Source organism: Oncorhynchus keta, chromosome 26 (genome assembly GCF_023373465.1).
Source record: "Oncorhynchus keta strain PuntledgeMale-10-30-2019 chromosome 26, Oket_V2, whole genome shotgun sequence".
Lineage (NCBI taxonomy): Eukaryota > Metazoa > Chordata > Actinopteri > Salmoniformes > Salmonidae > Oncorhynchus > Oncorhynchus keta.
This window is the reverse complement of record NC_068446.1, coordinates 4391858-4414924: the sequence shown is the minus strand read 5'-3', so window position 1 is coordinate 4414924 and position 23067 is coordinate 4391858. Positions and strand designations below refer to the sequence as shown.

At 45.5% G+C, this 23067-nt stretch overlaps 1 protein-coding gene across 11 annotated transcripts in view; it reads left to right on the top strand.

Annotated features, from left to right (window-relative positions):
- The window catches only part of sgip1a (SH3GL interacting endocytic adaptor 1a), a 137337-nt gene that overhangs the window by 77916 nt on the left and 36354 nt on the right, over nucleotides 1-23067 (top strand). For 10 of the 11 annotated variants that reach the window (XM_052480084.1, XM_052480082.1, XM_052480077.1 and 7 more), the window contains one exon: nucleotides 20945-21017. In XM_052480084.1, the coding sequence (XP_052336044.1) occupies nucleotides 20945-21017 (73 nt within the window). Of the gene's footprint in view, nucleotides 1-19422; nucleotides 19640-20944; nucleotides 21018-23067 lie in introns of those variants that run through there. The other variant, XM_052480078.1, reaches the window with a different exon arrangement.

Here is a 23067-nt window from a genome sequence, read left to right as displayed (position 1 = left end):
ATGATGCAGGAAATACTACTATGATGGGGGATTTATCAATAAATGAGGGCAAACACAAGAGAAGGATATGCGCAAAATTAAAATAAAACCCCTGGAAGGGGGGGTCTGAGCTGGCAACCCTGAGGTACCAAAGTTATAATCTGATGCCACGTTCAAGACAACTGGGAAATCTGAGAAAAAAAAAGTGTTTGGACAGTCATCCAATTCAGAATTCCAACTCGGGAATTGGGCCTCTTTCTAGAGAGCGTCAAATTTCCGACCTGAAGATCATTGACGTCATGATTTTACCGAGTATTTTTCCAGAGTTCACGGTTGTCTTGAAAGCACCATAAGTCAGTTGAGTGAACTGACCCTTGCTATATCATCTTTGGTCTGACGGAAACGACAACAAAACAATACAGAAAATAAGCCACTTACTTTGATGGAGCACACACGTCCAATTTATAAGACAAAGGCAATGCGGGCGCCAGCCAGAAAATGTGCTGGGGGAAAACGTTTGTGCAAGGTCTGTTCTGACTAGAGATGCGCAATGTCTTCATCCGTGAGCTGGGAAAACACTCAGGAAGTGCTTGGGCTCAAGTTGAAGAGAGAAGTTTGTCTGCTCAGTCAAGCCTCAAACATAAACAAGAGTGAAAAGGGCAACTTATTACGCGAATTAAGGAGGAGGTGGAACATACCTCAATTCAAATTGACATGTTCAAACACAGCCTATTGATAATTAGCAGGCAACGTGCCTTGGTTTGAGTGCAGTGCGGGTAACTGTCCTGTTGCGTAACAATCAGATTTTGGAACAATGAGAGCATTCTGACATCACGCGCATGAAAAACTCACACGGGCGACGGTTAGAGATATTTGGAACTCCCGCTTGAAAAGGTTAGGTTTGCCTTGATGAAGTACTGTAGCATCATCAATCCCACCACAGCCACGAGCTGTTCACTCCCTTACTGTCAGGCAGACTGTATCGGAGCATGAGGTCTGATACCAACGGGTTCAGAGACTGTTTCTATCTACAAGCCATCAGACTGCTGAACACTTGAACTGGACTGACCACCTGCGCTGACTCGCCGCTCCTTAGCACACATGCATTCACTCATGCGCGCACACACACACACACACACACACACACACACACACACACACACACACACACACACACACACACACACACACACACACACACACACACACACACACACACACACACACACACACACACACACATCACAACTGTTCCTACCAGACTCTTATTAAATATTGCTAATGCTGCACAATTTAAACATTTGGCCCCCAATCCCCCCTTCCCTGATACATCTGTAAGAAATATTATACTATAAATTGTGCCTTCCTTTGTTACACTTAAGCAAAAATGTTGTTGCATTGTCAATAAGGAACCTGCAAGTAAGAATGTTATCGGACAGTGTATACTATTTGTGTCCTGTTCATATGACTAATACAATTTCAAACTTGAGCTAGTTCACCGCGTCATGGAAGGCCCTAACTCCATCCCACCAAAACAGGTGGAAATTTCAGGCTGTCTTTTCAAACAGCTCTTACACAACAAAAACTGTACCATAGTTCTCACAGTATTATTCCAACCTCGTAGTGTGGAGATATACCCTCACTGGCCAGTTTATTCAGGACACCGGGTCGGATCACCCTTGGCCTCCAGAACAGCCTGAAATCTTTGTGGCATTCTACAAGGTGTTCTGAAAAGTTCCACAGGGACGTTGGTCCATGCTGACGCAATGGCATCACGCAGATTGGACGGCGGTACATTCATGCTGCGAAACAGCCCGTACCATCTCATCCAAAAGATGCTCTATTGCAGGGGTACTCAGCTTTCGTAGGTGGCAAAGGTCTGGATGGATATCATCCTTTTTTTGGCGCTGTGGTACAGCGTAGTAACAAACATAGCCGTCTACGACTTAGGAAACATGTTGTTATATAAAATGTAAATACATTAAATGAGACAATAAGACACTTTCTTTTGAATGGAAATATGTGCATGATTGCGCCATCATTGCTGAAAAACAAAAGTGGTTGCATAGTTGTCTATGCCATGCAATATTCATGTGTAAGTCACTCTGGGCCTTGCCCTTGCATTAATGAGAGTAAATGACACTTTCTGACTCCTATGCTTTGAACTTTGGCACAAATGGTTTGAGAGCAACTCTGAGACACTGGTGCAGGTGTTCGTTGGTGAGCCTGGTGCGGTATTTGTTTTGAATGAAGTTCATAGTGGAGAAGGCTGATTCACAGCTGTATGTGGAGCCAAACATGGTCAGGATGTATAGTGCCAGTTTCCTGAGAACAGGGACATCCGCTGCAGGCACCATCTTTACCCGGAAAGTGACGGTCAAAATCACCAGCCTGCTCCTTTAAAAGCCACATTGGTTTTGACAATTTTGTCACATTTGTGACCAATAAGGGTTTCTGGATGAGCAGCAGTTTTCTTCCAACAAGTCATCAAAGCGAGCCAAAGTTATCCATCATCTTCTGGATGAAATCAACATGGTTGGGAATGTCTTTGTCTCCCTGCGTTTGCACCAGAAGATTGAGGAAGTGGACAAGTTCTCCCTGGAGATCATTCTTGAGAAGAAGAAAATGTATTCTGGAAAGCCCAGACTGCTGTTATCATTTCACACACTGTGTTGACCCGTCCCTGCAGCTTAACATTCAGGTGATTTTAAGGGGTGATGTAATGTTTGTCAAAAATCCAACTGTTTCCATCTTCTCATCTTCCCAAAACTCTGAAAACTGAGTTGCCTTGTCACTCTTTTGCTCCAGATTTATCCCACACACATTCCAAAACGCTGCCTTTGCTGAGCTTCTGACATCGTTGTGCAGTGGACAGAAAACGGACATAGGCCGCTGTCAGAATGCCTCGTAAGCAGGCGGTGTTGTAGGGATGATGTTGCTCTCAAAAAGTTGATCGGTTTCATCATCGTTGTCATGACCTCCAAAATACTTTTTTCCCCCCCAGACTGGCACACCGGACAGATTGATGGATGATGCAGTGGTATGATGTCAGATCATGGTGGTCCTCTTTCAAACGTGCAACCAGCCCCCTCTCTCTTCCAATCATAGCTGGAGTGTGCCATCTGTGGGGATGGATACTACTGACTTCAAATCAAATTGTATTTGTCATGCGCCGAATACAACAGGTGTGGACCTTACAGTGAAATGCTTACTTACGAGACCCTAACCAACAATGCAGGTCGAAAAAAATACAGATAAGAGTAAGAAATAAAAGTAGCAAGTAATTAAAGAGCAGCAGTAAAATAACAATGGCGAGACTATATACAGGGGGGTACCGGTACAGAGTCCATGTGCGCGTGCACCGGTTTAGTTGAGGTAGTATGTACATGTGGGCTTCCCTTTGGCATCAGGGATATCATCTCCCTGTGTGTGTTTAGTTGAGGTAGTATGTACATGTGGGCTTCCCTTTGATGGCATCAGGGATATCATCTCCCTGTGTGTGTTTAGTTGAGGTAGTATGTACATGTGGGCTTCCCTTTGGCATCAGGGATATCATCTCCCTGTGTGTGTTTAGTTGAGGTAGTATGTACATGTGGGCTTCCCTTTGATGGCATCAGGGATATCATCTCCCTGTGTGTGTTTAGTTGAGGTAGTATGTACATGTGGGCTTCCCTTTGGCATCAGGGATATCATCTCCCTGTGTGTGTTTAGTTGAGGTAGTATGTACATGTGGGCATCCCTTTGGCATCAGGGATATCATCTCCCTGTGTGTTTAGTTGAGGTAGTATGTACATGTGGGCTTCCCTTTGGCATCAGGGATATCATCTCCCTGTGTGTGTTTAGTTGAGGTAGTATGTACATGTGGGCTTCCCTTTGATGGCATCAGGGATATCATCTCCCTGTGTGTGTTTAGTTGAGGTAGTATGTACATGTGGGCATCCCTTTGGCATCAGGGATATCATCTCCCTGTGTGTGTTTAGTTGAGGTAGTATGTACATGTGGGCTTCCCTTTGGCATCAGGGATATCATCTCCCTGTGTGTTTAGTTGAGGTAGTATGTACATGTGGGCTTCCCTTTGATGACATCAGGGATATCATCTCCCTGTGTGTGTTTAGTTGAGGTAGTATGTACATGTGGGCTTCCCTTTGGCATCAGGGATATCATCTCCCTGTGTGTGTTTAGTTGAGGTAGTATGTACATGTGGGCATCCCTTTGGCATCAGGGATATCCTCTCCCTGTGTGTGTTTAGTTGAGGTAGTATGTACATGTGGGCTTCCCTTTGATGGCATCAGGGATATCATCTCCCTGTGTGTGTTTAGTTGAGGTAGTATGTACATGTGGGCTTCCCTTTGACATCAGGGATATCATCCCCCTGTGTGTGTTTAGTTGAGGTAGTATGTACATGTGGGCTTCCCTTTGATGGCATCAGGGATATCATCTCCCTGTGTGTGTTTAGTTGAGGTAGTATGTACATGTGGGCTTCCCTTTGACATCAGGGATATCATCCCCCTGTGTGTGTTTAGTTGAGGTAGTATGTACATGTGGGCTTCCCTTTGATGGCATCAGGGATATCATCTCCCTGTGTGTGTTTAGTTGAGGTAGTATGTACATGTGGGCATCCCTTTGACATCAGGGATATCATCTCCCTGTGTGTGTTTAGTTGAGGTAGTATGTACATGTGGGCTTCCCTTTGGCATCAGGGATATCATCTCCCTGTGTGTGTTTAGTTGAGGTAGTATGTACATGTGGGCATCCCTTTGACATCAGGGATATCATCCCCCTGTGTGTGTTTAGTTGAGGTAGTATGTACATGTGGGCTTCCCTTTGATGACATCAGGGATATCATCTCCCTGTGTGTGTTTAGTTGAGGTAGTATGTACATGTGGGCTTCCCTTTGATGACATCAGGGATATCATCTCCCTGTGTGTGTTTAGTTGAGGTAGTATGTACATGTGGGCTTCCCTTTGGCATCAGGGATATCATCTCCCTGTGTGTGTTTAGTTGAGGTAGTATGTACATGAGGGCTTCCCTTTGATGACATCAGGGATATCATCTCCCTGTGTGTGTTTAGTTGAGGTAGTATGTACATGTGGGCTTCCCTTTGACATCAGGGATATCATCTCCCTGTGTGTGTTTAGTTGAGGTAGTATGTACATGAGGGCTTCCCTTTGATGACATCAGGGATATCATCTCCCTGTGTGTGTTTAGTTGAGGTAGTATGTACATGTGGGCTTCCCTTTGATGGCATCAGGGATATCATCTCCCTGTGTGTGTTTAGTTGAGGTAGTATGTACATGTGGGCTTCCCTTTGATGACATCAGGGATATCATCTCCCTGTGTGTGTTTAGTTGAGGTAGTATGTACATGTGGGCTTCCCTTTGATGGCATCAGGGATATCATCTCCCTGTGTGTGTTTAGTTGAGGTAGTATGTACATGTGGGCTTCCCTTTGATGACATCAGGGATATCATCTCCCTGTGTGTGTTTAGTTGAGGTAGTATGTACATGTGGGCTTCCCTTTGATGACATCAGGGATATCATCTCCCTGTGTGTGTTTAGTTGAGGTAGTATGTACATGTGGGCTTCCCTTTGGCATCAGGGATATCATCTCCCTGTGTGTGTTTAGTTGAGGTAGTATGTACATGTGGGCTTCCCTTTGATGACATCAGGGATATCATCTCCCTGTGTGTGTTTAGTTGAGGTAGTATGTACATGTGGGCTTCCCTTTGGCATCAGGGATATCATCTCCCTGTGTGTGTTTAGTTGAGGTAGTATGTACATGTGGGCTTCCCTTTGGCATCAGGGATATCATCTCCTGTGTGTGTTTAGTTGAGGTAGTATGTACATGTGGGCATCCCTTTGGCATCAGGGATATCATCTCCTGTGTGTTTAGTTGAGGTAGTATGTACATGTGGGCATCCCTTTGACATCAGGGATATCATCTCCCTGTGTGTGTTTAGTTGAGGTAGTATGTACATGTGGGCTTCCCTTTGATGACATCAGGGATATCATCTCCCTGTGTGTGTTTAGTTGAGGTAGTATGTACATGTGGGCTTCCCTTTGATGACATCAGGGATATCATCTCCTGTGTGTGTTTAGTTGAGGTAGTATGTACATGTGGGCATCCCTTTGGCATCAGGGATATCATCTCCTGTGTGTGTTTAGTTGAGGTAGTATGTACATGTGGGCTTCCCTTTGATGACATCAGGGATATCATCTCCCTGTGTGTGTTTAGTTGAGGTAGTATGTACATGTGGGCTTCCCTTTGATGACATCAGGGATATCATCTCCCTGTGTGTGTTTAGTTGAGGTAGTATGTACATGTGGGCTTCCCTTTGATGACATCAGGGATATCATCTCCTGTGTGTGTTTAGTTGAGGTAGTATGTACATGTGGGCTTCCCTTTGACATCAGGGATATCATCTCCCTGTGTGTGTTTAGTTGAGGTAGTATGTACATGTGGGCTTCCCTTTGACATCAGGGATATCATCTCCCTGTGTGTGTTTAGTTGAGGTAGTATGTACATGTGGGCTTCCCTTTGATGACATCAGGGATATCATCTCCCTGTGTGTGTTTAGTTGAGGTAGTATGTACATGTGGGCTTCCCTTTGACATCAGGGATATCTTCTCCCTGTGTGTGTTTAGTTGAGGTAGTATGTACATGTGGGCATCCCTTTGACATCAGGGATATCATCTCCCTGTGTGTGTGTTCTTTGATATAAAATGTCAGAATGTTTTCTTTCTTCCATTTGTCACATCCCTATAGTGCACACACACACACACACCATGATACACTTTCACAAACGCTCAGCCCCACCATCACGTAAACACTTGGACGCATACCAAGTGAGGGAAGGAGGGATAGAGGAAGATACCATCTGCTGTTTCCTTTGAAAAGCCCAACAAATCATCCACATGCTAATCAGACTAGTCTATGACACATTTTCCCTCCGTTAAGTAAATTAATATTTCCCACACTGCCTAAAACAATAGCAGAGTGATCTGGATCATCAGTCATCACACTGCAGTTATGATTCATACGTGCTGTCACTAATATGAAGGATATGGGGGTGAAGCAATTTAAGTGATTGGTTGGTCGGCGCGTTGGCAAGCCCTGAGAGGATTTGGCATTCACATAGAAAGCCATTGGAAGGACAAAGTCACTCAGGCAGCCACTCGCAGGAACCGGAAGATAGAGGATTTCTATAACCTTGGTTAGGCACCATGGATAGATAGATACTGGGTCAAGGGTTAAATTGGGATACGGGATGTGGAGTAACTGCATTCAAAAAGGCAGTTTAGTTTGAAGTGAACTCCTTCACCTTTTCACATTCAAAAGCGGACAACGCTCAATTGAACCGTATGCCTTCCTACAATATTTTGTGCAGGTCCTGTGCCTCTGGTAGCTTCCAATATGTAGAAATATGCTATGAAGGTGTGCCAGAGAAGAAGGCTCATATAAGACTGATCCAACTCGTCTTGTCTTTGTTTTTCCTCTGGTTATGGTTGACTCCACTAAGCTCTTGCATCCTCCACTTCTCTGGCATCGTGGAAATATCTTTGTAAACACTGTATTGCTTGACGTTATTTCCACGACAATGAGCGTTCAACCGCTTTTTTATATTTTTAAATGTTTGTAATTCAGCAGGCGACTTACAGGAGCAATTAGGGTTAAGTGCCTTGTTCAAGAGCACATCGGCTGATGTTTTTTTTCTTTACCTAGTTGGCACAGGGATTCAAGCCACCAACCTTTTCGATTGCTGGCCCATCGCTCTTAATGGGGGGGGGGGGGTGTATGATGGTTTAAATTGTATGTGTATGGTGTGTCAATTGATTCTATGTTTTTATGTACAAGCAGCAGCACTCTCTATTGTCCAAGTAACATTTTCCTTCAGGGACAATAAAGTATAGATCATTTAACCTGTACATGTTATTCAGCCTGTTCAACATGATTGGTCTGAGCTCTTTGATCTGGAATAGAAAGTGAAATTGACAAGAAGATTGAAGGGCGGCTGCCTATTCTATGCACTCCGCTATGACCCAGGCACCAAACCACCTTACCTTTACAGACATGAATATTGGCTAAATGGAGCAACAAACCGTCTTTTTGAGTCACATTATAAAACTACGGTCGAGTATGTTTTGTTGATTTTTTTTTTTTTTTTTCGTGTGGGTGTGTGAATTGCTCCGCTCAGCCCCAGACCACAGCAGACCTTCACAGGCCTCCCTCTCGTCTTCTTTCTTATCCTCCCACCTGGTTTAGGAGCTGGCACTGGACCGACCAAACGCCCCCCCTGTCTTACTGAGTCAAACACTAATTTCTCTCCTCATCACAGAGTAATCGGTTCACTCGCCTACTGTTTTAAGCTTTAGCTTCCTGCTGATGTGCCTCAAAACGATGATTGGCGGGCCAGTGCTATCAGACAGTGCCCTTTCTCTATGAGTAGTCAGACCCCCCCCCATAGGTTCCCATCTAGTAGTTTATGTTTTATGTTACTGCAACGTTGTGGAGGGTCCCTTGGGTGATGTTATTGTTTACTCTTGTCTCTACAGTGCCTCTGTGACGTGGAGACATTGTTTAATTGTCTCTCTCTCATGTGAATAGCAGTACAGGTAGGGATTAATGTTCAGACATGTACTAACCAGGTGGATAGATTTTCATTACCGGTGCACGAGATGGGCAATCTATGTGAAAGCTCTACTGATGCAATCTATTTTGGGCTATACATGGTCTGTCCCTTCTATTCTCTCAGAGCAAAGGTTGTCTGTTTTCTGATCATTGGGCCTTTTCAGTGAAAGGTTAAACTACTTCTATCGCTCAAAGAATACTCTTGTCTGTCTTTCGTGACTCCTCTGAGGGCTGTGTAGGATCAATAAGGTCGGAGTTGTGGAATGAGAATGGCACACTTTTTGTCACTGTGTGTGTCTATCAGATGGTGTGTGTGTTACAACATGCCAGGGAAATTCATGTGTGCAATTTCAATGTATTTTGTTGAGTAACAAAATGTGTCTTGTTTCCCCACTATAGAGTCCTCTAGGGGGCGCTTTGTTTGGAACTCATGCTGTAAAGGCTTGCAGACCTCGTAAAGGTATCACGGCGCTCATACTGCTGGCTGGCTGATATTTACAGTACCGGTACTTCCACCTACTGCTGTTACTGAGAAATGGGCACTTGGCATAGCTTACGATTGCTATTTGTATGGTGTACACAGGCACACGTTTAGTTTACCATATATATATTCTTTTTTATTCTATTCTTGTAAGTATTTGGATATTGTTCATGAATATGTGTTTACAGTTGTTTGTTTGATTTTTGTATTTTTAATGAATGTTTAACCCTATTCATTATATTGATAACTTTTTACAATCCAGAATCCAGAGTTATTCATCTGTCAAAACAGGTTCGTCTCCCCTCTGTATTAGACGAGGGTGGTTACCGTGAAGAATAGATGTTGCCCCGGGGACTCATTTGAGGAGCGCACAGCATTTTGTGTCTACTCAGTGAGCGTGAAGCAAGGAACAACCGCCCCAAATAAGACTGGTACCCTCTCCTCTTCTAGTTCAACCGATTGTTGAGCGTGACTCTCCAGGGCTGATTTGTTGTAATAGGAGAAGCATCTGTCTGGAATAGTTGGATTTGATCTCGAGAGAAAATGGTACAGACAGAATTTACAGGCCTAACCAATACAGTGCCCTGGTGCAGTTCAGTTCAATGCAATATACAACTTCAACCAACAAGTTCTGGTTGATGGTTTAAAATGTGTTGAGTTGTCTTCTAAAGCATGGCAGACAGTATGTGCAAACACACCAGTCGGTGTTATTATAATGAGAGTTGGAGTGAAGTATGTTCTGACGAACACAGGCTGCTCATTGAGTGGTGTATGGAACAAGCAGATGTTGCTGAAAATGGTGAAAAATGTCAGCCTTTGGTGCATGTAATAGGGAGCCTCGGGATATGATTCCCAGCTGTTAGCGGAAAACCAGAAGAAAGTTGGGAGAGAGAAAAAGAGAGACTGCAGACTGAGAAAGAAGGTGGGTGTACAGATGGACGGTCCCCCCCCCCGTCCTGGAATTCCATGACACCTTTTGTCCGCTGTCAACTGTCAGTGTGCTGGTGCAGTCGGATCTGCTCATCATGACGCACTTTCCTTAGTGTCCGGACGCACGTCATTAAGAATCTGTGCATCCGTTCAGCAACTGACCAATCCGGTGCTGCTTGCCGTTGTGTGTGTGTGTGTGTGTGTGTGTGTGTGTGTGTGTGTGTGTGTGTGTGTGTGTGTGTGTGTGTGTGTGTGTGTGTGTGTGTGTGTGTGTGTGTGTGTGTGTGTGTGTGTGTGTGTGTGTGTGTGTGTGTGTGTGTGTGTGTGTGTTTGCGTGTTCGCGAGCTCGTGCATACACGTGTTTGTGTACAGTAAGAGTGTCTGTCCATAGCTGACAGTGCAGCCACCTGGACAATACAGTAAGAGGCCAGCCTTAGTGCACTCTCACACTGTGAGTAGGGCTGGTGACCTGAGTTTGGCGGCCATTTTCGTGTCTAAGTGAGTCGGCGCTTGCTGCCCGGGGCTCTGTTCTGTCTTTCAGTGTTTCTCTTTTCCCTGTTTCTCTGTGTTTCTGTTTCCCTGTCTCACTGTTTCTCTCTCTCTGTCTTGCAGTTTCTCTCTCTCTCTGTTTCACTCTCTCTCTGTCTTTCTGTCTTTCTAGGTCTCTGGGTTTCAGTCTTCTGAAAATAAGAACAGACAGGTGCAAAGGCAGCCTCTCTGTCTAATCTTCCTCTTCTACTCTGCCTCCTCTAATCGTCTCACTCCTCTATGTTCATCCTTTTCTCCTCTGCACCCCTGCTCTGCTCTAGTCATCTTTAAAGAGAGAGTTCAGGTGAAGCAGCAGGTCCCCCGATCTCATTTTATATCACGGCAGGGCATAAGACATGGCATCAGGTCACAAAATGGAGAATCGCTGTGCGTGTGTGCAGCCGTAACTGCATACTTGGCTGTGTGTCATTTGAGTGTGTGTCTGTGAGACTGCACATTTGTTAGTGCATAGAGCCCTATCTGCCAGTCTCCTGCTGCATCTCTCTCTCCTCCTCCATCCTCACAGGAATGACTCATGCCAACACCGGAGCCATTTTAAACACCTCCCTGCCAGCCTCTATAACCCAGCTCTCCCCCGGCCTTCCCCAGAATGACACCATCTGACTCAGATGCCCCTGTTTCACACCTCATTGTCTTTTGTCAGATGGTGTCATTCTAACGTGACAGGAGCCACCTGTCTAGCAAATCGTAGAACTAATCTTTACAATATATTGCTACTACACTGCTCAAAAATATAAAGGGAGCACTAAAAATAACACATCCTAGATCTGAATGAATGCAATATTCTTATTAAATACTTTTTTCTTTACATAGTTGAATGTGCTGACAACAAAATCACACAAAAATTATCAATGGAAATCAAATGTATCAACCCATGGAGGTCTGGATTTGGAGTCACACTCAAAATTAAAGTGGAAAACCACACTACAGGCTGATCCAACTTTGATGTAATGTCCTTAAAACAAGTCAAAAATTAGACTCAGTAGTGTGTGTGGCCTCCACGTGCCTGTATGACCTGCGTACAATGCCTGATGAGATGGCGGATGGTCTCCTGAGGGATCTCCTCCCAGACCTGGACTAAAGCATCCGCCAACTCCTGGACAGTCTGTGGTGCAACAGTCTGTGTTGGTGGATGGAGCGAGACATGATGTCCCCGATGTGCTCAATTGGATTCAGGTCTGGGGAACGGGCGGGTCAGTCCATAGCATCAATGCCTTCCTCTTGCAGGAACTGCTGACACACTCCAGCCACATGAGGTCTAGCATTGTCTTGCAGTAGGAGGAACCCAGGGCCAACCGCACCAACATATGGTCTCACAAGGGGTCTGAGGATCTCATCTCGGTATCTAATGGCAGTCAGGCTACCTCTGGAGAGCACATGGAGGGCTGTGTGGCCCCCCCAAAGAAATGCCACCCCACACCATGACTGACCCACCGCCAAACTGGTCATGCTGGAGGATGTTGCAGGCAGCAGAATGTTCTCCACAGCATCTCCAGACTGTCACGTCTGTCACATGTGCTCAGTGTGAACCTGCTTTCATCTGTGAAGAGCACAGGGTGCCAGTGGCGAATTTGCCAATCTTGGTGTTCTCTGGCAAATGCCAAACGTCCGGCACGGTGTTGGACTGTAAGCACAACCCCCACCTGTGGACGTCGGACCCTCATATCACCCTCATGGAGTCTGTTTCTGACCGTTTGAGAAGACACATGCACATTTGTGGCCTGCTGGAGGTCATTTTGCAGGGCTCTGGCAGTGCTCCTCCTTGCACAAAGGCGGAGGTAGCGGTCCTGCTGCTGGGTTGTTGCCCTCCTACGGCCTCCTCCGCGTCTCCTGATGTACTGGCCTGTCTCCTGGTAGCTTCTCCATGCTCTGGACACTACGCTGACAGACACAGCAAACCTTCTTGCCACATCTCGCATTGATGTGCCATCCTGGATGAGCTGCACTACCTGAGCCACTTGTGTGGGTTGTAGACTCCGTCTCATGCTACCACTAGAGTGAAAGCACCGCCAGCATTCAAAAGTGACCAAAACATCAGCCAGGAAGCATAGGAACTGATTTCACAACAGCATGTGACATTTATTGTCAATCAGTGTTGATTCCTAAGTGGACAGTTTGATTTCACAGAAATGTGATTGACTTGGAGTTACATTGTGTTGTTTAAGTGTTCCCTTTATTTGAGCAGTGTATTTCTAATGGTCTTAACTTAACTTATCAGACATCCCCAAATGGGCACATTTATAGGTCTACATTTGCATGTAGTCCAGGTAGCCTAGGCCTACTTCTACAGTGTATTCCAAGTATTCGCACCCCTTGACTTCTCCCACGTTTTGTTGTTAGACTCAATTCAAAATGGATGAAATATTTTACAAAATCTCACGCATCTACACACAATAATACCCCGTAATGAGAAAGTGAAAACATGTTTTTTTTTTTTTTTTTTTTTTGCAAATGTATTGAAAAGGAAATACAGAAACCCCTGAGTCAGTATATGTTAGAATAACCTTTGGCAGTAAGTCAAAACTGTAACTAGGCCACTAAGGAGCATTCAATGTCTTGTTGGTAAGCAACTCCAGTCTACATTTGGCCTTGTGTTTTTAAGTTATTGTCTTGCTGAAAGGTGAATTTGTCTCACAGGGTCTGTTGGAAATGCACACAATTCAGTTTTGAAACAATGAATGCACACAAAATGACGGGAGGGAGCGCATTCTGGAGAGAGACGTACCTTGTTTGTCTTAGCCACACTCCCCTTATTCTTGGTCCATGGCATCCCCGCGGCCTCCTCAATGGATTAGTCTACTGAGACGGGCTTAAATCACACAGGTGTCTCCTTATTCTTGGTCCATGGCATCCCCGCGGCCTCCTCAATGGATTAGTCCACTGAGACGGGCTTAAATCACACAGGTGTCTCCTTATTCTTGGTCCATGGCATCCCCGCGGCCTCCTCAATGGATTAGTCCACTGAGACGGGCTTAAATCACACAGGTGCCTCCTTATTCTTGGTCCATGGCATCCCCGCGGCCTCCTCAATGGATTAGTCCACTGAGACGGGCTTAAATCACACAGGTGCCTCCTTATTCTTGGTCCATGGCATCCCCGCGGCCTCCTCAATGGATTAGTCCACTGAGACGGGCTTAAATCACACAGGTGTCGCCTGTGCCATGAGCAATACATGTGTATTTGCAACTACTCGACCCCAACAAAAATGTTGGTCGACCAACAGCCTATCGAACAAACAATCGACCGTTCGACTAAATGGGGTCAGCCCTACTTATCTTACCGCACCTGTATCACCGGACACTTCTATGTATCCCTTATTCTCTCTTCTGTATGAATCACCACAAAAACACCCTTTTTACTAACTACCATACGCCTTCCTGAAGAACCATGCTTTTAAGATAATGAGCATAGTCTCTCGGAACCAGTGACCGCCCAACACCTCCATAACCTCACACCATCCAAGAATAAGTGTTTCTGAATGACCTCACGCCTTCCAAGAATGGCCACTCTGAGTGACCAGACACCTGCGTTTCTCTCCTTCCTCGGCGTGTGCCATTCTTCACGACTCAGTATGCATAGGAGCACCCGTCTCCCCGTCACTGCTGCCTGTCTGTGTGGAGAGCCCTCCTGGCGGCCAGCCTGAATCTGGTTCACTGTGGATAAAGAGCCTCCCCAGCTGTCCCCCTTTTAAACCAGCTTGTAAAACAGTCCCTGCTTCAGAGGGGAAAAAACTGTCCCTGTTTCAGAGAGTGTAGAGCACCCTGAATGGGCCCAGTCACCGGCTTGGGGGAAAGAGAGTGGAACAGTGTGTGTGTGTGTGTGTGTGTGTGTGTGTGTGTGTGTGTGTGTGTGTGTGTGTGTGTGTGTGTGTGTGTGTGTGTGTGTGTGTGTGTGTGTGTGTGTGTGTGTGTGTGTGTGTGTGTGTGTACAACTGTGTGTGTCATTATGCATGTGTGTGTATGCTTTCAATCATAGCTTTCTTGCTTTGGAGGGTCTGAAATAGACAGTCAACGTCTCCAGACTACAGTTAAACCCAGACACACGAGACATACATACATAAAAGCCATTGTGTTGCTTAGAATACAGAATGGCACACAACGCTAGTCTCCCCATGCACTCCAGACACACATGAAGCCAGAAACAAGCAAAGAACTAACAAGATAGCCACGGTACAAACATCGAGTAAAGCACAGCAATAACATAGCTATTGTAGAGTAGCACTGTAGATCACTATCAGTGTGTGGCCCCAGGAGGTGCAGTTGGAGTCTTGGAGAGATTCAATCTTCTCTATGCTACCTGTATTTCTAGTCTGTTTTGTGCCTGCAGAATTTCCAGGGCAGCAAACTAGCAACAACCTGTCAAAGCCAAGATAACCTACATTCAACTAAGGCCTGATTAGTTGTGAGACTTGTTTTGTTTTGGAATAGATGTCAAGATTTGGAGACACCTGTGGGGGGATTGACAGAAACAGAGCTACCTTAGATGAAGATATATATCAAAAGGCGACGTAACAAAGACGATGGAATTCAGAGAAATGATTGCTTTGCAGTGTATTTTCTCCTCCCTCTCATTGGCCCAGATGTCATCCATATTTAGGTGGCGCTCCTGCTCTCTTATCATCTGGGAGTTTCTGTGGCATTTCCTTCTTTTACATTACTGTGTCTTTAAGAGAGATCACTAATGACGTTAGCACTTCTGCTAGCTCTGGTACGGAAGCCATTAAGTCGTTAAATAGCATCCACTAACCAGGCACTCTGTTATTTTCATATCCACTAATTAACCCCTACGCATGGGGAGGGATTCATGTGTTGTCAATCCCAATGTCAGAGGACTGCATTTTGGCAGACTCTGTTGCTTTGAGCGTAGATGTGTGGCGTAAACACGTATTGCAGTAAATAGAGTTATGACCGAGTTTGTAGAGTAAATGCGTTTAGAGAGAGAGAAGAACAAAGTTGTTGTGGTCACTATTTCTATGGTTCAAATTATATTACATTCGCCGAATACAACAGGTGTAACCTTACAGTGAAAAACTTACGAGCCCATAACCAGAGGTTGAGGTTGTTGTCCTGGCACCACACAGCTAGGTCTCTGACCTCCTCCCTATAGACTGTCTCGTCGTTGTTGGTATCAGACCTACCTCTGTTGTGTCATCGGCAAACTTAATGGTGTTGGAGTCGTGCCTGGCAGTGCAGTCATGAGTGAACAGGGAGTACAGGAGGGGGCTGAGCACGCACCCCTGAGGGGCCCCTGTGTTGAGGATCAGCGTGGCGGATGTGTTGTTACCTACCCTTACCACCTGGAGCGGCCCGTCAGGAAGTCCGGGATCCAGTTGCAGAGGGAGGTGTTTAGTCCCAGGGTCCTTAGCTTATTGATGAGCTTTGAGGGCACTATGGTGTTGAACGCTGAGCTGTAGTCGATGAATAGCATTCACACATAGGTGTTTCTTTTGTCCAGGTGGGAAAGGGCAGTGTGGAGTGCATCATCTGTGAATCTGTTGGGGCGGTATGCAAATTGGAGTGTGTCTAGGGTTTCTGGGATAATGGTGTTGATGTGAGCCATGACAAGCACTTCATGGCTACAGACGTGAGTGCTACGGGGGTCGGTCGTCATTTAGGCAGGTTACCTTAGTGTTCTTGGGCGGCACAGGCACTATGGTGGTCTGTTTAAAACATGTTGGTATTACAGACTCAGACAGGGAAACGTTGAAAATGTCAGTGAAGACACTTGCCAGTTGGTTAGCGCATGCTCGCAGTACATGTCCTGGTAATCCGTCTGGCCCTGCGGCCTTGTGAATGTTGACCTGTTTAAAAGTCTTCTGGAACAGCTGGTGCTCTCATGCATGTTTCAGTGCCATTTGCCTCGAAGCAAGCATAGAAATAGTTTAGCTTGTCTGGTAGCCTCGTGTCATTTAGCAGCTCTCGGCTGTGCTTCTCCTTGTAGTCTGTAATGTTGGCAAGCCCTACCACATCTGACCTGACTCTGCGTCCCTAAATTGACACAGCATCTGCGTCCCTAAATTGACACAGCATCTGCGTCCCTAAATTGACACAGCATCTGCGTCCCCAAATTGACACAGCATCTGCGTCCCCAAATTGACACAGCCTCTGCGTCCCCAAATTGATGAGGGGTTACGTGTTCACACATCCACTTGCCCCAACCAACCTCCTCCTCCCCAGACCTCAGAAACCTTTTGCACACAGGAAGCCACATTTAAGAGGAAAGAAGAAGAAGAAGACCGGGAGGGCACCGACAGGAAAGATAGAACATGACAACACCAAACAATGGTCAGTCACGTAAACATTCAGGAACAGGGCACAAAAGACCGCATCAGCTACAAACTTCAAAGAAAAGAACAACAGGGTCCTTAATTTTAACTACAACTCCCAACGATTCATAGTCACTTCCCAACGTAACAGAATTTCACTAATTTCAATCAGTCAACCTTGTAGTGTTCAGCGATCTTCAACAGCTGTTCTTTAGTACATAATCCTAACATTTCCTCTGATGGAAAGCGAATTAACTCATCTACATAAGACGCCATAGTCATAAGTAAATTATCTTGCTCAACCCCTCTGCTGAGCACATCAGACCACAACCAGAGAAATGACAATCACCCTGAGCACCACAGAATAGAGATGAGATACGGAGCTTCCCCAAAACCTACAATAACTCAACCCTAGGCTTCGTGCGGATTTTTACGCACTGTAGCCCACTGGCAAGGAAATAAAACACCCCAGCATGCTGGAAAATTCCACCAAGCCACGGATACAACTGCTCCACAGACACCACACAAAAATAACAAACATTATCCATGCCCAACATATTCCAAAAATGAAACACGTCGCTAAGCCTATCAGGGGGAAAAGGCTATAGCTCCGGGTAGCAAGTTCCACTACCCTACCCAAATCTCCCACCGAGGTACACAGCCGATTTACTCACCTCCTCGGACCGATGTCCCAACAGAAAGTAGAACAAGAGTTTCCAGGCTGGGCAGGGCCTGGAAACTAACCATTATACTATCTCCAAAGCAGCACAAACCAAACAACAAAGGCAACCAATACTGGGCCTATCAAACTCAAACAAAAATATGCAAACCAAACACGTACAGAATTTAACTCTAACTAGGAGCGCCGCCTCTGGGTGAACATTTTTCATGTTTGCTTATGGCGGAATTACATCTCATTCAATTCTGTCTTTGACTGTGGTGGTATGTAAACAGCTACGAAGAATACAGATGAAAACTCTCTAGGTAGATAGTGTGGTCTACAGCTATTCATGAGATACTCTACCTCAGGCGAGCAATAGCTCGAGACTTCCTTAGATATCGTGCACCAGCTGTTATTTACAGAAGTACATAGCACTCCGCCCCTTGTCTTACCAGATGCCGCTGTTCTATCCTGCCTGTACAGCGTATAACCAGCCAGCTGTATGTTGATAGTGTCGTCGTTCAGCCACGACTCCGTAAAGCATACGATGTTACAGTTTTGAATGTTCCGTTGGTAGTTTAACTTTGCTCGTAGGTCATCTATTTTATTCTCCAGATTGCACGTTTGCTTGCAGAATGGAAGGAAGTGAGGGGTTTATTCGATAGTCTACGAATTCTCAGAAGGCAGCCTGCCCTTTGGCCCTTTTTTCTCTGCCTCCTCTTCACGCAAATCATGTGGATCTGGGCCTGTTCCTGAGAAAGCAGTATATTGTTCGCGTTGGGCTCGTCAGACTCGTTAAAGGAAAAAAAGGATTCTGCCAGCCCGTGCTGATTAATCACAGTCCTGATGTCCAGAAGTTATTTTCGGTCATAAGAGATGGTAGCGGCAACATTATGTACAATTTATTTTTAAAAACAAGTTACAAAAACCGCTAATAAATTTTTAAAAAAATACAATCGGTTGGGGACATGTAAAACGTCTGCCGCCTTCTCCGGCGCCATTATTACAGTGGTGGGGGTCTTGCTGTGTGTGAGTCACTGATACTATATATGTGACACTTACTATGCTTCCTGTGCGTGTGTCCTGTGTGTGTGTGTGTGTGTGTGTGTGTGTGTGTGTGTGTGTGTGTGTGTGTGTGTGTGTGTGTGTATACAGCTCCACTGCACCAGGGTATTATAGTTATGTGGCTGAGCCCTAAGGATGCAGAGGGGAATATATTAGCAGTGACAATGATAGCAGGCCTCTCCGGGATCGATTTCTCATTTGGGTTTCGACGGAAGCATACCCCTCTAGTCAGGGCAGGGTGAGGCAGTGGCAAGTACCCACTACCCATAGGCCTACTACACTCTTGGAAAAAAAGGGTTCCGACATGGTTCTTCGGCTGTCCCCAGGAGAACCCTTTTTGGTTCCATGTAGGGTCAGGCTGTGACAAGCAACCACAAACCCAGCGGGGACAGAGGCTGTGACAGAGGCAGGTACTGACAGACACCCAGAAGGACAGAGGCAGCTGAGACGGGTAGGTAGGTAGTGACAGGTCTCCACAGCGCTTGTAGACAGACAGGGACAGGTATGTACTGATATAGGCAGAGACCTACCTAAGATGACTGTATATCTGAGGAGGAAGAGCGAGAGAAACAGACGTGCATAGCGGCATATTTTGACTCTTGTCGCGTATCTCTTGGACTGGTAGTTTAATTTGCATGCTACAGACGAGGCGTGTTTAGACTGCTTGAGGAGATTGCATGGCGATAGGCTTCCTCCTCCCTGTGCTGTGTTGATTCTCCGTTCGTCAACCATCACATTTGTTTTTAATTCATGAGTTGGTTGAGCCACCGGTGTTGAATTCAAGCGCTGACATAGAGGCTAGGGATAAAGACACTGTGTGTGTGTGTGTGTGTGTGTGTGTGTGTGTGTGTGTGTGTGTGTGTGTGTGTGCGTGTGTGTGTGTGTGTGTGCGCAAGCAAGGCTGCTTCGCGCAGACACCCACCTCAAGGCTCTGGGTCCACCAGTGCGCGTCAGTCACACTGTAGTTTGAGAGGTACCGTAGAGGCGTGAGGTGAGAGGACAGACCGAGAGACATGAGAGAATGACAAGGCTTGAATACTGGGACCAGAAATGCAGGGAGATAACTGGGCCTTCATTTTGGGTAAGAATGGAACATTGGAATGTTAATATGGCCCAAAGAAATCATGCCAATCTCCGTCTGCTGTTGGAACGTAATCTTTACGGTGCTGCTTCTGTTCCAAGTCATTTCAGTCGGCTCCTCTTTGGTCTGCGGAGGACTGAATTTGGAGAGCGACAAAGTTAGCTTCCCTTCTGACTTCGTGTTTTAATAGTCTAATATCACGGCAAGTTACAGATCTCTTGAAGCAGAATACTCTTGATTTGTGTTTACTGAGAAATGTTTCTCTGCTGTGAAGACAATTATCTTATCAGCCATGCTCTGTTGTACTCTGTAAATTATTAAGTGAGGATAAAGTATAGGCAGAGGTAGGTGCCAGATTCCTCCCTACTCATTGGCTACACTATGAGTTATTTCTGTTGGATGGTCCAGTGTATTGATTTAGACTGGGTAGAGTCTGAATTTAGACTCAGTACTAATGGTAGTGTCCGTATCAGAGGAGGGGGCCTTGACAGATCGATGATCAACAGAAAGGCATCCATCTGCATTGGCCATGAGCACCATTTGAGATGTGAACGAATATTAGCCTTCACAGAGCGATAGTGTTAGCCTTCACAGAGCGATAGTGTTAGCCTTCACAGAGCGATAGTGTTAGCCTTCACAGAGCGATAGTGTTAGCCTTCACAGAGCGATAGTGTTAGCCTTCACAGAGCGATAGTGTTAGCCTTCACAGAGCGATAGTGTTAGCCTTCACAGCGCGATAGTGTTAGCCTTCACAGCGCGATAGTGTTAGCCTTCACAGCGCGATAGTGTTAGCCTTCACAGCGCGATAGTGTTAGCCTTCACAGCGCGATAGTGTTAGCCTTCACAGAGCGATAGTGTTAGCCTTCACAGAGCGATAGTGTTAGCCTTCACAGAGTGCTCTTCTACTAAATAATAGGTGAGAAGCTCACCTTTGATCCACCGGACCATAGATCTGGGCTGGGCCTCTGTTCTGACGCTGGAGAGCTTAACCTGGCTCGAACTCTATGAATACACACAGATGGACACACACACACTGTACATACAGACACACACATGCACTATGTGTATACACAAACATGAATATGCTCAAGTTCACGCACATACAATACCTAGACACCTTTTGATATAAACACACACACACCCTCGTACTCATACACACATGGCTCACAGCTGGGAGTTTCTGACTTTTGCTCTTTGATGCTGCTGCCTGTTGATTGTCTGTGACTGTGTGTGAGACTGTGTGTGTGAGTCTGCGTTTGATCTGTTAACACCCTAAACTGTCTCTCTCCTCTGGTTTCTCCTCAGGATTGAAAAAGCGTACCAGGAAGGCCTTCGGGATACGGAAGAAAGAGAAGGGAGACAAGGACAATGACTCAACGTAAGTCTACCAGTCTAACTTGCGCGCACACACACACACACACTGCGCAAACACAGTTTGAGCCATAATATCCGCTCACCCGAGGACTGTTGTCTTGGCCAGCTGTATGGCTGTGAAACTGCCTGTAACTCTGGCTTCAAGGCTCAGCACTGTGATCAGTCACGACCTGGACCTAGTGTTTTCTCTAATGCTGTTTGGGAAGTACCGATTCTCCTCACTGGGTTGTATGTGCATCCACGCACGATAGCTTTTCATTTTGATTCAGGACATCTGATAGGCGGGTATGAACCTGTTGCTGTGTGTGCGTGCATGCAAGTTATTGTGCCCAGTGATGCAGTGGTATTACCCTCCACTACAACAGTGTGTGTGTGTGTGTGTGTGTGTGTGTGTGTGTGTGTGTGTGTGTGTGTGTGTGTGTGTGTGTGTGTGTGTGTGTGTGTGTGTGTGTGTGTGTGTGTGTGTCAATACAACTTTAGCATCCTGGCAACTTTTTGTCGACTTTCACTTATATATTATTGCCAGCAACAAAGCCTCTTCTTTTATTTCCGCCAACCGACCTAGTCCGATTGCTGTTAAGTTCTACCTACGGCTTAGTATGAAATGTTGCAGTGGCAGCATTGGTACACACTACGCTCTTAAACTCTGGGTGGTTGCTAGGCAGCGGCCATTACTTCTATCATCCAGGCAGTTCTAAAGTTTGCGAGGCGTGTCACTTCACCGGTCTCGTCGCTTAGCCCACCACATGCACTGTTTTCTTAACCACAACTGTGTGGATCTATAAAGAATTACTGCGGGAATAGGAATAAAGTAGGCTAACGCAATTGCTAAAAATGGTTGATTACTGAAACACCCAAAGTCATCCAATTGTTACAATAGGATTTTAAGCAATAGCCTGCCCGCGTGCGGGCAACTATTTCAGCACCATTTTTCGCCACTTTGAGACGAGCGCGGGGACTCGTCTTGATTAATCCATCCGTGTCCGATTTTTAAAAATGTTTCTTTTCTCTTTCTTTCCACTGAAACTCATTTTGGATATTGGTTTGTCTACAATTAGACTGTATAGATGTTAGCCGAAGGTGAGTGCTGCTCATGATCATCTTGTCTAATTGGATAATTTGTTAGCACAGATCAAAACAGTTCGCTGGCGTGTTATGTACAGTAGTTTAACAAGGGGATTATTTTTGCTCTCCACTCGCAGTGGTTTATTAGCCTAGGCCTACTCCGACCAAAAGCCCGTGACTTGTCTTAATCAATCAATGTGATGTTGTTTAACTGAATCTCCGTCTGTATAATTGCGTAATTCTCTGATTTGAGCAAACAGGTGGAGGTGGTATAGTTCATCTATCGCTGATCAGAAACATTGTGGATGCAAAAATGCATCGTGAATCAAATGTAGGCCTATTATGTTTGCTTGATTGTGTAAAAGCAACTCTGAGAGCCTGCGGAGGTTGTTTTCTATCGGTATCGTGATGAAGATACTCTCAATATAAGTATGATCCCACACTTGCTCCCGAACACAGGGAAGTGAGGGTAGAAAAGCCTTGGCCTCTGTTTCAAAATATACAAAATATACAGTGCATTAGGAAAGTATTCAGACCCTTTACATTTTCCACGTTTTTTTTATGTTATAGCCTTATTCTAAAATGGATTAAGATGTTTTTTTACTCATCAATCTACACACAATAATAATAAAGAATAAAGTTGTTTTTTTTGTGCATATTTATTATTATAATTTTTTTTTTTTTACCTTTATTTAACCAGGCAAGTCAGTTAAGAACATATTCTTATTTTCAATGACGGCCTGGGAACAGTGGCAGAACGACAGATTTTTATCTTGTCAGCTCGGGGGTTTGAACTCGCAACCTTCCGGTTACTAGTCCAACGCTCTAACCACTTGGCTACGCTGCCGCCCTCTTTACTCAGTACTTTGTTGAAGCATCTCTCCCATTCTTCGTTGGATGGGGAACCTCGCTGCACAGCTATTTTCAGGTCTCTATAGACATGTTCGATCGGGTTCAAGTCTGGCTGGGCCACTCAAGGACATTCAGAG